The following is a 14,705-nucleotide window of genomic DNA, read 5'->3' on the forward strand; positions in this document are numbered from 1 at the left end:
GCCTGCCTCTGCCTCCCGAGTGCTGGGATTAAAGGCGTGCGCCACCACGCCCGGCCAGAATAAGTCTTCTAAGTGCAGAATAAGTCTTCTAAGTGCAGTGTAAGTGCAGAATAAGTCTTCTAAGTGCAGTGTATCTGTAGGTGCTCGATTCCTTAAGTCCTCAGTGGAGTTGCCATCTCCCATCCTACCACCTCTTTAAGGTAAGTGTAAGGGAGATACTGTTGGCATTCCTGTTGCCTGTCAGCTGGCACCAGGCCTTGAGAAATAACACTGAGAACTCTAGTCCCCAGTTTGAGTACTGTGCTTTCACCTCAGGTCACAGAGTGGGTCATGTGTGACTCTCCCTGCTCCTGTTGCATGGGAGCCGTCAAGAGTTAGGGAAGGGCTGGTGAGATGGCTCAGTGGGTAAGAGCACCCGATAGCTCTTAGCTCTTCCAAAGGTCCGGAGTTCAAATCCCAGCAACCACATGGTGGCTCACAACCATCCGTAATAATCTGATGCCCTTTTCTGGTGTGTACTTACATATAATAAATAAATAAATAAATCTTAAAAAAAAAAAAGAGTTAGGGAAAAAGAACATAGGGCATCTGGTTGCTCTTCCAGTTGTAGCTATGGCTGCCTCCTCCATCTCTTTCTTTACCATTCATTCACGTTGATTTCTTCTGTCTGTTTCTGCTCATACTTCCAATTTAACTTTTATTTGGAATTACCACTTACCTAAGTATAATGTTTTGAATGTTTGTTTTTCAGTGATCAGGAACCTCCTTATTCAATGATTACATTACATGAAATGGCAGAAACAGGTATTTTAATTTTTTTTATTTTTAATACTTCCTGATGAATTAATAACAATGAAAAGTGTATGGCCAGCTTTTTGAAAATAGAAGATCTCAAAACTGCCCATATGTAATATAGAAAAGGTCCTGGCTGTATGGAAATTTCCTGTGAAAGTGTAACAGGTACCATACAACACATCCTCAGTATTGACCTGCACGTCTCAGTGATGTTGTATCTCATTTGAAATTAGGAGATAAGAAAATTTATTTTATTGATGGGTCTTTTGACTGGACTTGTTTTTGAGTGGGGAGGATACTTGTTTGTCCTTTAGCACCCTACAAATGTATCCTTCTAAATTAGAGCCAAGTGCTGGCTTTACTCAATTAATTCCTTTATGACAAATGAGATGTTCAAATCTATTTTAATCATTATCTGAAAATCCAGGCCATAGCTTAGATTTTCTCCAAATAAAGATGCCCTCGAGTCGTTAGACACCTGTAACAGAGTTTTGGCTCCATCGTGATGACTAGAGCTTTATGGCTATACTTGTGTCATCTTCTAGTTTCTTAAAGCCCCAGCATAAAGGCCTAAAGTGTTTGTAAGTCCTTTTTATGTATTCATGTTTCTAAAGTAGCGATTCCATTATATAATCTTCTTGGTTTACCCTTAGATGAAGGATGGTTGGATGTTGTCCAGTCTTTAATTAGAGTTATTCCATTGGAAGATCCATTGGGACCAGCTGTTATAACCTTGTTACTAGACGAATGTCCATTGCCCACTAAAGTAAGTTAAACTGATCTTTATGGAACTGTCATGAATGTCATCTGTGAACAGGACAAATGATCACTGAAGCATTTGATGTACTCTATGTACTTGAGATCTGCTTTATTGAATAGTAACATGAACATTTTTATTACTAATGAAGTGTTATATCCTCTATCAATAGGTTTTAGTTTAACATTTTTAATGTTTAAAGTAGAGGACTGGAGAGATGGCTCAGCAGCTAAGAGCACTGAATGCTCTTCCAGAGGTCCTGAGTTCAATTCCCAGCAACCACATGGTGGCTCACAACTATCTTAATGGAGATTCAATGCCCTCTTCTGGTGCGTCTGAAGTCAGTGACAGTATACTCACATACATGAAATAAATAGATCTTAAAGTAGAAACATTTGCATTTGTGAGGACAGTCTTCATTTGAAAACTAGAAGAAAATGAACTGATTTTATCTGAGCAACTTGCTTATAACAAAGATTTTCTGTTACTAGGAATAGTGCTGTGCTGAAAGCTTGAGTCTCACTCAAGCACTTAGAAGTCCATAGCCTAGCTTAGGCTCTAACTAGGACACAGATTTTTTTTTTTAAGATTTATTTTTATTTCTTTGAGTATGTCTCAGACACACCACAAGAGGGCATCAAATCTCATTACTGATGGTTGTTGGCTACCATGTAGTTGCTGGGAATTGAACTCAGGACCTCTGGAAGAGCAGTCAGTACTTTTAACCACTGAGCCATCTCTCCAACCTTAGGACACAGATATTAAACTTTCATTGCTTTGCCCTCTGCCTTCATCAGGCAGGCTGCTTCCATGCATACATTTTGCTTTGCTTTGCTTTGCTTTGCTTTGCTTTGCTTTGCTTTGCTTTGCTTTGCTTTGCTTTGCTTTGCTTGTAAGCCTTCACAGTTGCGTAACTTGTAGACCAAGCTGGCCTCAAACTCATAGAAATCTGCTTGAGTGCTGGGATTAAAAGCATGTACTATAACGCCCATACATACTTTTTAAAATGTGAATTCTGATAGCTTTTATTTGTATGTTGAAGTTTCAGATACTCTATGATAGAAAAACATGAACAGAGAGAAATATCTTTGGCCTAGTCATTATCAGCTTGGGCATTACCTAACTTAATCATCTTTAATTTGCCTCAAAAATTGTTGGGATTTGTTCTTGCTTGATACAGCTTTTTGTAAGCCAAGCATGGTAGGTCGTATATGCCTGTAATCCCAGCACTCAGCAGGTAGAAGCAGGAATACCAGGAGTCTATAGCAAGTCTTGGTGCTTTGGTTACATTGCAAGTTTAAGGCAGCCTCGACTACATGGAACCCTGTCTTAAAAGAAAAAATGGGTATGGTGGCTCAATGTCTGCAATGCCAGCATTTGCAAAGCTGATGTAGAGGATTGTATAAGCTCTGGACCAGCCTGGACTGTATGCCAACCTGGGTTAGACTAAGCCCTTGACTTGGGGGTGGGGGAGTAACTTTTTATTTCCACATTATTAGGTCATAAGATATTTTGATTTATTTTTTAGGGTTTGTTGTTTTAAGTAAGAGTCTCATGTGTGTGGTTTCTTTTTGAGACAGGGTTTTACTGTGTAACATAGCCTTGTGTACCCAGTTTAGCCTTGACTTTACAATCTTCATGCCTCAGCCTCCTGAGTCCAGACATTTTAGGTATGTTCTACCATGACCAAGTTATTGTGCTTAATGTTTGAAATTTGAATGGGTTTAGTCTGGTTAATGATTCACATATGTATGTATTAAAATAGACTTGATGTTACATACCTGTAATTCCAGCACTCTGGAGGCTGAGGCAGGAGGATTGCTACAATTCAAGGCCAACCTAGGCTACATAGTTCCAGGATAGCCTTGGTAAATACAGCTACATGTATGACTGTATATATCAAGACTATCTCAAAAAACAAAAGTATGAAATATATATTGGCTATAACTGGTACATTTTGAATGAAATGGAATCTAGCATTGAGAAAACTTAAGATTTATCAGATATTTCCCATTAATAATAATATCATTATTAATGAAATAATTTTATGGGACCATTCTTAGTTTATTGAATACCTTTTTATAGCTTTGTTTCCAGGAATTCTTTTGGGAAAATAACCTGCAGAGTATATATTCACCAAATCTATTTGCAACTTTTTTAATAGGATGCACTCCAGAAGTTGACCGAAATTCTCAATTTAAATGGAGAGGTAGCATGCCAGGACTCAGGCCACCCTGCCAAACATAGGAATACATCCGCAGTCTTGGGCTGTTTGGCTGAGAAACTAGCAGGTAACTCCAGCACATGCTTTCTTGTTTGACATTGAGACATCTGCACTACAGACCGTTGACCAAACCTGTTAGAGCAGAAAGAAGGAAAGAAGCTGAATATGGTGGCACAAGCCTATAACCACAGCACTTTAAGACAAGAGGGTTAAAAGTTCAAGTCCCCACCCCACATAGTAAGTATGTTAGAGGCCAGTCAAAACTGTGGGGGGAGCTCTTTCCTTTCTGTTCTCCCTCTCTCTTTGGAGAGAGGTCTCTCTGGCTCTGGCTCTCTGTCTGTGTCTCTGCCTCTCTTTCTCTCTCATGTCTTTCACTCCAAGTCTGCCTTTCACTCTCCTCCTTCCCCAATAAACTTCTAGGCCTAAAACCAAACCAAAACAAAACAAAAAATCCCAAACAACTGTGGGGGATCCTTTTTCAAAACAAACAAAAAAGGAATGAACAGAAATGGACTAAAAGGAAGACAATTACTCAAAACACTCAGTTAAGTGTAATCTAATTTAGCTTTGTTGATTTTTTTTTTCAGAGAAATTTAAGATAAATTTGTTGTATTGATTTGCTTAAAAGACAGGGGAAAGGCTAAATTTAGAATAAAAAATAATTATTATATGTATTTCTAGTAATGAATATTGTCCACTTTAGGACTATTAACAGCAAATTGCATGAAAATATCTCAGCCAGTTACTTTATATATAGTAGAAGAATAATGAATTCAAAATCAGAACACATGGGTGCTGGTCCAGACTATTATGACTTCCTAGGAGCCCAACCTAGCTAGTCTCTTTATGGTGAACTCAGTTACTACACTGAAAAGATGATGGTAGTAGGAACAACCTGAGAAAGGAAGCCTTGGTAATGTGTGTCAGAGAATGGAACTCAATTTGGTTGTCACTAGTTACCTATTTAAAATAGCATGACACTTTTAATCATGTCCATTGTTTGCTGTGTTTGTTTAGGTCCTGCAAGCATAGGTTTACTTAGCCCAGGAATACTGGAATATTTGCTACAGTGTCTGGTAAGTAAGACATCAAAGCTGATTCTCATTCATATAGAATTGTATGTTTTTCTCAAGTTACTAGCATAGTCCCTGATGCAGAGGATAGGATCAGTTTTAAACTTTATGTACAGGTGTTTGCTGGGTTTTTATTTAACACCGCCTATGTTTAGAGACAGACAGAAAGAAGACACATAACACGGAGGGGGTAAGAATTTATGAGTTGCTCTAGTTTTAAATTTAGTCGTAAGATAGCTGCTAGGACTTTTGGACTTTTTAGGTGTCCTTACAATCTACCAAACAATAATGGAGAACACCCCAGCTTGGGCTCGTGTGTGAGAGTGTCCTCACGCATACATCACACACACACACAGTGGAAACAAAACTACAGCATTCTAACAGCAGGCCAGGTTCCCAGTGTGTATGAATCTGTACTCACCCACCTTTGCCTTTCCTGCTACCACAATTAAAACTGCTGTTGGTAAACTGTTTGATATATCACCATGAGGTCTGTGGTTTGCTGAAGCTGGCTTCCTATCACTCACAGCACTTGACGGCAGTTTTGACTAGCCTGTGTTTTCTAGGTTATTTTTTGCAAGCCTAGTAAGAATTAGCCTTTTTTAAAAACTCTAGTCTAAGCTGGCTGGTAGTGACATGCACCTTTAGTTCCAGCACTTAGAAAGCAACAACTAGTGGATCTCTTGAGTTCAAGATCAGCCTGGTCTACACAGCCTGAAACTCCAGGTTCTAGGATAGCCAGAGCTACACGAAGAAATCCAGTCTTGGAAAACAAAAACAAATAAACAAAAACTCTTTAAAGAAAAAAACAAAAACAAAACCCCATTTAGTTTAAAAGACTTAATTTGTCTAGTTTATTTATAAATAAATTAGCCTACACAATATGTACTTAAAATAACCCTTACAATGTTCTGAGTGAGCACTAGGAGATACAAAGTAGTAGGACAGTCATTTCCCCATCACAGAGGTCACTATAGGGTAAAGGAATAGAACCATTCAAACAACAGTTAACTTCTCCTTTATGACAGGATGTGATCAAGAGCAAAATTACTTCCTCCAGGCTGAGTGCTATAAGAGTTTTGAGAAGATGAAGAGGGGTAGGGGAGTGGATGTGATTGGGTGACAAGGGGCCTGTGGTAATCATGAAAGACAGACTTCCTGATGAAGGTGGGGCCTACTTAGCTAGCTCATGACACAAGGCTAACATTAGAAACTCACAGTGAGTTTCTTGGCTAAAGCAGCATAGATAGAAGCCTAGTAAAAGTTATCTGATCAGAGAAGGCAGTGTTCACAGACAGGAGGACATGAACAGGGATATCCAGGTAGAAAGGTTTGAAACTGGTAAAGCAGGCAGGATGTGGCAAGGGTAAAGATGCTGAAGAGGCTTTATAGCAGGGAGAACAGTGATTCTATGCGCTTTGCTGAACTTAGGCAGGCACCACAGAAGTGCATGGGAATACACTGGGGTTCCAGAACTCTCTGGAGGCTCCCAGCATAGCTAGGGGACGGCAAGAAGAGAGGATACTAAACATGTAGGCCTTTCTTTAAGTGCGAACACACATGCTGTAAACTCAAATATAAGTCAAGAGCATTTGTCATTCTCCTGTCATCACGAGCTCTTGTAGAATTTCCTGCAGGAACTAGATTAAAACTAAGATGTTACTGGTCATGGCAGCACCTGACTTTAATCCTAGCTATGAGTTTCAAGCCATCCTGGTCTACATAGCAAGTTCTAGGACAACCAGAGCTATATAGTAGATTGTGTCTCAAAAACAAAACAAAACAAAACAAAAAAACAAAAATTAAGATGTTCATTGATAATGTCATTATTTATAAATCTGGAGCTGCTATTATTTCTTTTCAGGGTTCTAAAGGTCATTTTTAGATAAAATTCTAGTTTTCTTTTTGGCTTGTTTTAATGAATGTAAGCATCAATGGTGTTTTATTTAACAAAGCCCTAATACAATGTGATACTGCTGAAATATCCATATCTACCAATTAATGACTTAAAAAATAGATTAAGAGACTCTTATCTTGATTCTCCATTAGCCAAATGGCCAAGTGAAAGTTTGAATAAAAGTGACTTTTCTGCTGTTCCAAATATATAGACTGCCATCTATTAAATAGAACATGAAATTGATACCTTACTGTCTCTGCAGGGGGTAACTTTTGTTTTTATCTTTTGTTGTCTTTCAGAAGTTACAGTCCCACCCCACAGTCATGCTTTTTGCACTGATTGCACTGGAAAAGTTTGCCCAGACAAGTAGGTATAGTGACTTCTTGCACTAATGATCTTTGTTGGTTATAAAAAAAAGTGAGCCTGCACTTTGAACTCCATCAAATGTACACACTTTCTTGTTTTAAGACCAGCTAAGTATATCAAGAACAAAACTAAAGATTGTTCTCAGCTAAGATTCCAAGCATGGTGATTATCACTACTTTCATAACTAAAACTTTAGTAATGGGAGTTGGAGAGAAGACTTAGCAGTTAGAGTACTTACTATGCAATCATGAAGACCTGAGTTTGGATCCCAACACTTAGTAGGAAGCCAGGCCTCCTATGCGTACCAGTAACCTCAGCTCTGAGGCAAAGACAAAGACAAGAGGATTGCTCAGGCTGGCTGGCTTCCAGCCCAGTCAAGAAAATGCAAGCCCCAGTTCAAGGAGTGATCCTGCCAAAGGAATTTTGGAGACACAGTACCCTCTTCTGGCTTTCATGCATGCCTCACATGTGTGCCTATATTCACACAGGCATAAACACGTACATAAACAACACACATAAAATTTTAAAACATAATGGAGTGATGTGTTGAGTTTAGAGAGATGATTAAGGGCACTTGATGCTCTTCAAGAGACTGGAGTTTGAGGCCGGGCGGTGGTGGCGCACGCCTTTAATCCCAGCACTCGGGAGGCAGAGGCAGGCAGATTTCTGAGTTCGAGGCCAGCCTAGTCTACAGAGTGAGTTCCAGGACAGCCAGGGCTACACAGAGAAACCCTGTCTTGAAAAAACAAACAAACAAAAAAAAAAAAAATCTTAAGCTAGATGTTATGATGCATGTCTTTAATCCCAGGACTCAGGATACAAACTCAAGTTACTCTCTAAATTCAAGGCCACCCTGGTCTATACAGTGAGCTTCAGAACATCCAGAGCTACACAGAGAGACTGTGTCTCAAAAACAAAACAAAACAAAATAATAAATAAATAAATCTTTAAAACATAGCATTGAGATTGCCAGACAGTAGCTACAGTTCTTTGGCTATGTTATCCCTGGAAGAAAACATTGGTAGAAATTTAATCCCCAAATTCTCTATTGTCTCCCTCACTCCGCACCACCACTAATCTACTGCACATCCTCGTCCTCCTCTTCCATTGTTATTTAAATATTTCATGTTTCCAAACAGGTGAAAATAAATTGACTATCTCTGAATCCAGTATTAGTGACCGACTGGTCACATTGGAGCTGTGGGCTGATGATCCTGATTATCTGAAGCGTCAAGTTGGCTTCTGTGCCCAGTGGAGCTTAGACAATCTCTGTAAGTGGAGATTTTCCTTATTAAAAATGGTTTCTACTTCTATACAGAATATTTTTATTTTATTTAGGTTGAGCTGGGTATACATGTTTAGGCTGGGGTGGGTATACATGTGTGTTGAGATTAGAGAACAAATTTCAGGAGTTGGTTCTCTTTTTCCACCATGTGGGTTTCAGCTCATTAGACGAGCGCCCTTACCTGCTGAGCCATGTCACCAGCCAAAATCTGTTTACATTTCTAAGTCCCTGTCTTCAGTAGGATCATAAGCTTCTTAATAAGTTTCTCTATACCCTAATAGAAAAGTATCCCAGGTACCTTTCAGATGAGAGTTAACTGGAATGCTTCTAATTTCAGCATTCTTGGGTTCATAGACCTTTAACTATATAGCTCTGTCTAAGACTTTTCTAACACACACTTTCCTTACTGCCCTCCAGCTAGACTCTGTTAGCTCCAACTCTGGCCCTGTTCATATTTGTACTTTCTTCTCTGTCTTCTTTTTATGTGTGTGTATGTGGTGTTTTTATTGTCATGTTACAAAGTGTCTGACATAAACGACCTAATGGGAAGAATGACTTATTCTAGTTCATAGTTTCAGAGGTCTCAGTGGCAGGAAGGAAGAAGAAATAGCCCAGTCAGGGAGGCAAGGATATAATAAGGACAGAATACCTATTTTTTTATTATTTAATTTAATTTAATGTTCAGGGCTCGGGATAGAGTCTAGAGCCTTGCTCATGCTAGGAAACATTCCCAGCCCACTTACTTTCTTTGTCCTCTCCTCTTTCCCTCAGATGGTCTTCAAAACTCAAATTAATTCTTACTTAGACTGTGGCAGTTATTTTTAACTTTTTCTCTTTTTCTCCTCCAAGGGCTATTAGAATACAAACCACATTTATTTCTCATTGCCTAGCTCTATTGCTAGCTCTGTGCTAAAGCAGTTGAACACAAAAAGTCTAATTCTTGCTCTAGCATGAAATATAGCCTGTATAGTGCTAGCTAAAGACTAATTTTGAGTAAATGCAATCTGGAAGCTAGGCATGATGACACATAGGTACAGTTTCAGCATTTGAGAGGCAGAGGCAAGAGATGGGAGCTCAGGGTCATCCCCAGCTACCTAGTGAGTTTAAACCAAGCTACATTTGATCCTGACTCAGAAAACAAATCAACCAATGGTCCAGGTATGGCGGTTCACACTCTTAATTTAGTACTGGGAGATGGAGGCGGGTAGACCTCTATCAGTTCAAGAATGGCCTGGTCTACATGGCAAGTTGTAGGCCAGTCAGGGCTACAGAATGAGACCTGTAATTTGAATTTTGCTATGCAAACTATAATAGACACAGGGACTAGAAACACTACATTCAAAGTGCTGCCCTTTTTGGCATTTGCTTAGACCATGTAACAGCAAAGCTCAGATGCTAGGCCCTACCAGTTTTTCATTCCTTGACAAGTATGGCAGCTCGAGATGACAGTAGCTTTTTCACTTTTTCTAAACCATTACTGTCTGCCCTAGGAAACATGACCACTTTTTCTTTTGCAGTTTTAAAAGAAGGTAGACAACTAACCTACGAGAAAGTGGACTTGAATAACATTAGGGCCATGCTGAACAGCAATGATGTCAGCGAGTACTTGAAGATCTCACCTCACGGCTTGGAGGTAAAGCTTTCACAGACCTTCTGAGGGCTAAAATTACTCTGTTCCCACTTTTCATAGCCTGCTTCAGAACAAAAGCAGTGTCTAACGGAATGGGCAGAAACTTTTCTTATACCCAAGGAGTGGTTAGAGGTAAAAGTGGTAGGGGTAGGGATGCTTCCAGATGGTATCCACTCTTCCCTCTCACGTGTTATTGCTTCTGCTGTAGCACTGCAGTGCCTGTTGACTGGCTTACTAATGTCTGGATTGTTGGTTTGTAGTGCTCACTATTGCTAAATAAATGTCCTACTACTGAGTTACAGTCCTAGCTAAGTATATATGTTTTTAAACTTTAAAAAAAAACTTAATCTTATGTATATTGATGTTTTGCCTGCATGTATGTCTACGTACCATTTGCTTGCCTGGTGCCTGTGGAGGCCGGAGGAAGATATCAGGTCCCCTGGATCTGGAGTTACAGGAGTTTTCGAGCCACCATGTTGGTGCTAGGATGAAACCCATGTCCTTTGGAAGGCCAGTGCTCTTGGCTGCTGAGACAGCTCTCTAGTTCTAGTCTGTTTTTAATCTTTGCCATTTTATTTAACTAAAAGTACAAAGACAAGTGTTTCCCAAAGAAGCCGCTCCTTTTGTAAATGCCTATGTAGCCATGCTACTGCTAGACCTGCTACTTTCCTTTCTCATGTTGAATATTGCCAACTTTGTAATGCAAATTGGTGGAAATACGCAGGTGCACATATAGGAAAGTACCGCAGGTCTTAGCTTTTCAGGACTGAAGTACAGTTTGAACAGTGGTTGCCAAATGATTATATATAGGTACCCTGTCTTTACCCTTTCCTTCTTTATCTTATGAAGGCAGTGTTTGTGCATGTGTAAACATTCTGATCTCAAAGCAAGCTTTCTCAACAACTGAAAAACAAAGCCAGGTGCTTTGACTACGTGTAGTTGCAGCCATAATGAAATTCTACACTGAAATAATAATAGGGTTGTTTCACTCAGTTTTATGCTTTTATAAATCACTGAAGATGGACAGTGGTATCCCACCAGGAGCTTAAATAAGGAAAATTCCATCCATCCTTACCTATGCCAATTACTTGGCAGTCTTCAGACACTATGAATTGATATGTACTCCTTGGTTCTTCCAGGCTCGCTGTGACGCCTCCTCCTTTGAGAGTGTACGCTGCACTTTTTGTGTGGACACTGGGGTGTGGTACTATGAAGTAACAGTGGTCACTTCTGGTGTCATGCAGATTGGCTGGGCTACTCGAGACAGCAAGTTTCTCAACCACGTGAGTACCTGGGGTCATTCAAAGGCAGCAGAAGCAGCTTTGGTGGACAGGTTAGAGACACTCAGTCAGATGTGCTTATATTTCAGATAGCTTTGCTCAGTAACTAGGTGGTGCCAGATCTTGACAGTGACTCACTGCACCGTTTAAAGTGGGAAACAAGTGGAAATGTCCTCAGCCTCTGGGATTTTCACTTGTATTTTAGGTTCATCTTAATTTCTTACCTAGAGAGTTGTCTTTATGGCTTTACTGTAGTCCTGACCAAATCTGGGACCCAGTTATCACATTGTGACAACAGATAATTTTTTTGTTTCTTTTGTTTCTTGTTTTGTTTTTGAGACAGGGTTTCTCAGTATAGCACTGGCTGTCCTGGTACTCCATCTATAGATTAGGCTGATTTCGAATTCAAAGATCCACCAGCCTCTGCCTTCTGAGTACAGGGATTAAAGGTGTGCACTACCACCACCAGGCTGCCAACAGATGATTTTCACCTTGAGATTAAGTTTTGGAAACCTTGTAGGGGACCAGAAAGATTACTCAGCAGTTACGAGTGCTTTCTGCTCATCCCAGAGGACCTGCATTTGGTTCCTACTGTCCACATAAGGCTGCTGATAATCACTTGTAACTTCAGTTCCAGGAAATCCAGCAACCTTTTCTTGCCTCAGTGGGCTCCACACATATGTGGCATACATACACACACACATACACTAATGGACACATAAATAACATTTTAAATGTATCTTTAAAAAAGGAGCCTTGTACAAATTCTCTTTCCATAGCATTAACTATTGACTCACCTTTCTCATTTGACTTTTACCTTGTAATTAATGGGCACATTTACTTCAGTATTTATCTTCTGTTATAGAAAGTGCTGAAGTAAAGAGAAGTCTGGGACACCACTGAGTGTGGGAGTGTCACAGGTCTTTCCTTTAGATGGATAGTTTCCTGTTTGGAGATAAAGTCTTGCTAACCTAGATCATTATATGGTCCAAACCTCAAACTCATGGTACTCCTTCTACTCCAGCCTCCCTAGTACAGGGACTATAGGCCTATATCACCACACCTGTCCAGACATACCTTCCAACACCTAAACTAATTGGTTTTCTTCTGTTGGTCAAATTATAAGATATTTGAGCTTTCTTCTTGGCGGAAACGTCAGATGGTAGTGGTGCCAGTGCAGCAGGAAACGTCAGATGGTAGTGGTGCCAGTGCCGCAGGAAGGGCCCTCAGGCCTTGGGAGACCTAGCCAGCTTCCTCGAAGGATTCGGCAACTAAGGTTGAATCATGGTTGACACCACAGGACTTTTGGAGGTTAAAGCTAAAGACAAGGAGTGAATCCCCAATCAGCAGGTCAAGAACGTGAATGTCCCTAGAAGAGTTCTACCTGTTCTTCCTGCCCACTAAGGAATCTGACTTTTCCTGGGAACATCCCTAAAGGATAAGGTTCTAAAGTTCTTGCCATTGCAGAAACAGCCTTGGGCTGGACAGCAGACCAGTTTCAAGGCTTTTTTCACTATGGGAACTACACTGGCCATGAGGCTCTGGGCAATAAGTGCTTTAAGCAGATAGCCACTGCAGTCTGAGGGACCATCATCTTAGCCAAGCATTTTGTCATCCCTGTGTGGAGAGAATGCTACCATGGGAACAAAATTGGGAAGCTCCACATTATCCCACGCAAGGGGATAGGCCACTGTGGCTCAGTACTGGGATGTCTCATCAGGGCAGAGGCACTGACATCATCTCTGTTCCTGTGCCAAGGCCACCTTTGATGCCCTCTCCAAGACCTCTGGAAAGAGGCTCTTCACCAAGTCTCCTTATCAGGAATTCACTAACCATCTTGTGAAAACCCACACCAGAGTCTCCATTCAGAGCACCCAATCTTCAGCTTTGGCTACCACATAGGGTATTCTGTTTTTTTATACCAGAAAAATAAAGTGAATTAAGTCTGAAAAATAAAGTTGTTTGAAATCAATTCAGCTTTGTCCAGGAATATTTTTTAAAACTCCTAGACTAGAAATAAAATAGTTAAGAAGAAAGCTAATGAGCAAGGCAAGGCAGGTCTGAACTCTTGCTTGTGTAGACCCCAATCTGCTGGTGTTTTTCCTTTAGGAACCTGTAGTGTTTGGAAGCCAGAGATTGTTTTTAACTGCTGTGTAGTTGGAAGATACTAGGTTTGGAGAACAACTCCATTGTCTTGTTCCATGGCCAGCCTGGTCTACAAAGTAAGTTCCAGGACAGCCAGGGCTATACAGAGAAAGACTGTCTCAAAAAAACAAATAAAAACAAACAAACAAACAAAAACTAATTTATCAATTATATGAATAATGGCTGCCTGTTACAAATAGAATCCTAAAAGTGATTTATTTATTTATTTCCTTTTTTTTTTTAACACTAAAAAAATGATCTTGAAGGCCAAATGGATGGTTTGGATGACTCAGAGCTTAAGAGCACTTCTGCTCTTCCAGAGGTTCTGAGTTCAGTTCCCAGGGTGTCTCACAACCATCTGTAATAAGATCTGGTGCCCTCTCCTGGCATACATGCAGACATACAGGCAGAACACTATATACTAAATAAATAAATAAATAAATAAATAATTTTTTTTTTTTTTACAAAAAATCTTGAGTCGGATGTGGTAGTGTACACCCCAAATCCCAGCACTGGCCGAGGCAGGCAGATCTCTGAGTCTACGGAGTGAGTTCCAGGAGAACCAAGGATATACAGAGAAGCCCTGTCTTGAAAAAATAAACAAGCAGCAGCGGTAGCAATAATAATCTTGAGCGAGGCATGATGGTGTAAGTCTCCCAGCCTAAGCTACGTTACAAGACCCTGTCGCAAAAGAACAAAAGAAAATGAAAAACAAACAAAAACCTTCTTTTGAGTCTGTCATCTAATTTCTACACCCCTTTTTTAAGGTGGCTTTTTTTCTCACATAAACATTTCAAAAATGAGAGAAATTGGGACTGAGAAAGGAAATAAAGAATAAGTCTTGGGAATTTGATACCATTCTTATTTTACAACAGATCTTTACTTTCTTCCTAAAAAATGAGGAGAATTTGGAAGAGTTACTCAGTTTCTTCATTTGAAAAATGATAAAGTAGTTTACAACTAAAGTGAAATAGGGATGGAACAGTTGCAGTCGCTTCTCTCTGTAGTTTGCTATTGGAATGTTTTAGCAGTCACACTAATAACAAGGATGGTTACTCTTTTTTTATTGTTTTGGGTTTTTTTGATCATTGAAGCTTGTGGCTAAAACTATAAATGGTAGATATTTGGCACCTGAAATTAAAACTAAAAAGAATGTTTTCTTGGGCTGGTGAGATGGCTCAGTGGGTAAGAGCACCCGACTGCTCTTCCGAAGGTCCAGAGTTCAAATCCCAGCAACCACATGGTGGCTCACA

The 14,705-nt window shown here is 40.0% G+C and overlaps 1 protein-coding gene across 2 annotated transcripts in view; it reads left to right on the forward strand.

Annotated features, from left to right (window-relative positions):
* Nucleotides 1-14,705, forward strand: part of Rspry1 (ring finger and SPRY domain containing 1) — a 57,479-nt gene that overhangs the window by 20,908 nt on the left and 21,866 nt on the right. For both annotated transcript variants that reach the window (XM_021169429.2, XM_021169425.2), the window contains exons 3-10: nucleotides 752-804; nucleotides 1,449-1,561; nucleotides 3,717-3,843; nucleotides 4,794-4,852; nucleotides 7,046-7,112; nucleotides 8,252-8,383; nucleotides 9,915-10,030; nucleotides 11,167-11,310. In XM_021169429.2, coding sequence (XP_021025088.1) covers nucleotides 752-804; nucleotides 1,449-1,561; nucleotides 3,717-3,843; nucleotides 4,794-4,852; nucleotides 7,046-7,112; nucleotides 8,252-8,383; nucleotides 9,915-10,030; nucleotides 11,167-11,310 — 811 coding nt within the window. The remainder of the gene's footprint in view (nucleotides 1-751; nucleotides 805-1,448; nucleotides 1,562-3,716; nucleotides 3,844-4,793; nucleotides 4,853-7,045; nucleotides 7,113-8,251; nucleotides 8,384-9,914; nucleotides 10,031-11,166; nucleotides 11,311-14,705) is intronic.

The sequence above is a fragment of the Mus caroli genome, chromosome 8 (assembly GCF_900094665.2).
Source record: "Mus caroli chromosome 8, CAROLI_EIJ_v1.1, whole genome shotgun sequence".
NCBI classification, from domain to species: domain Eukaryota; kingdom Metazoa; phylum Chordata; class Mammalia; order Rodentia; family Muridae; genus Mus; species Mus caroli.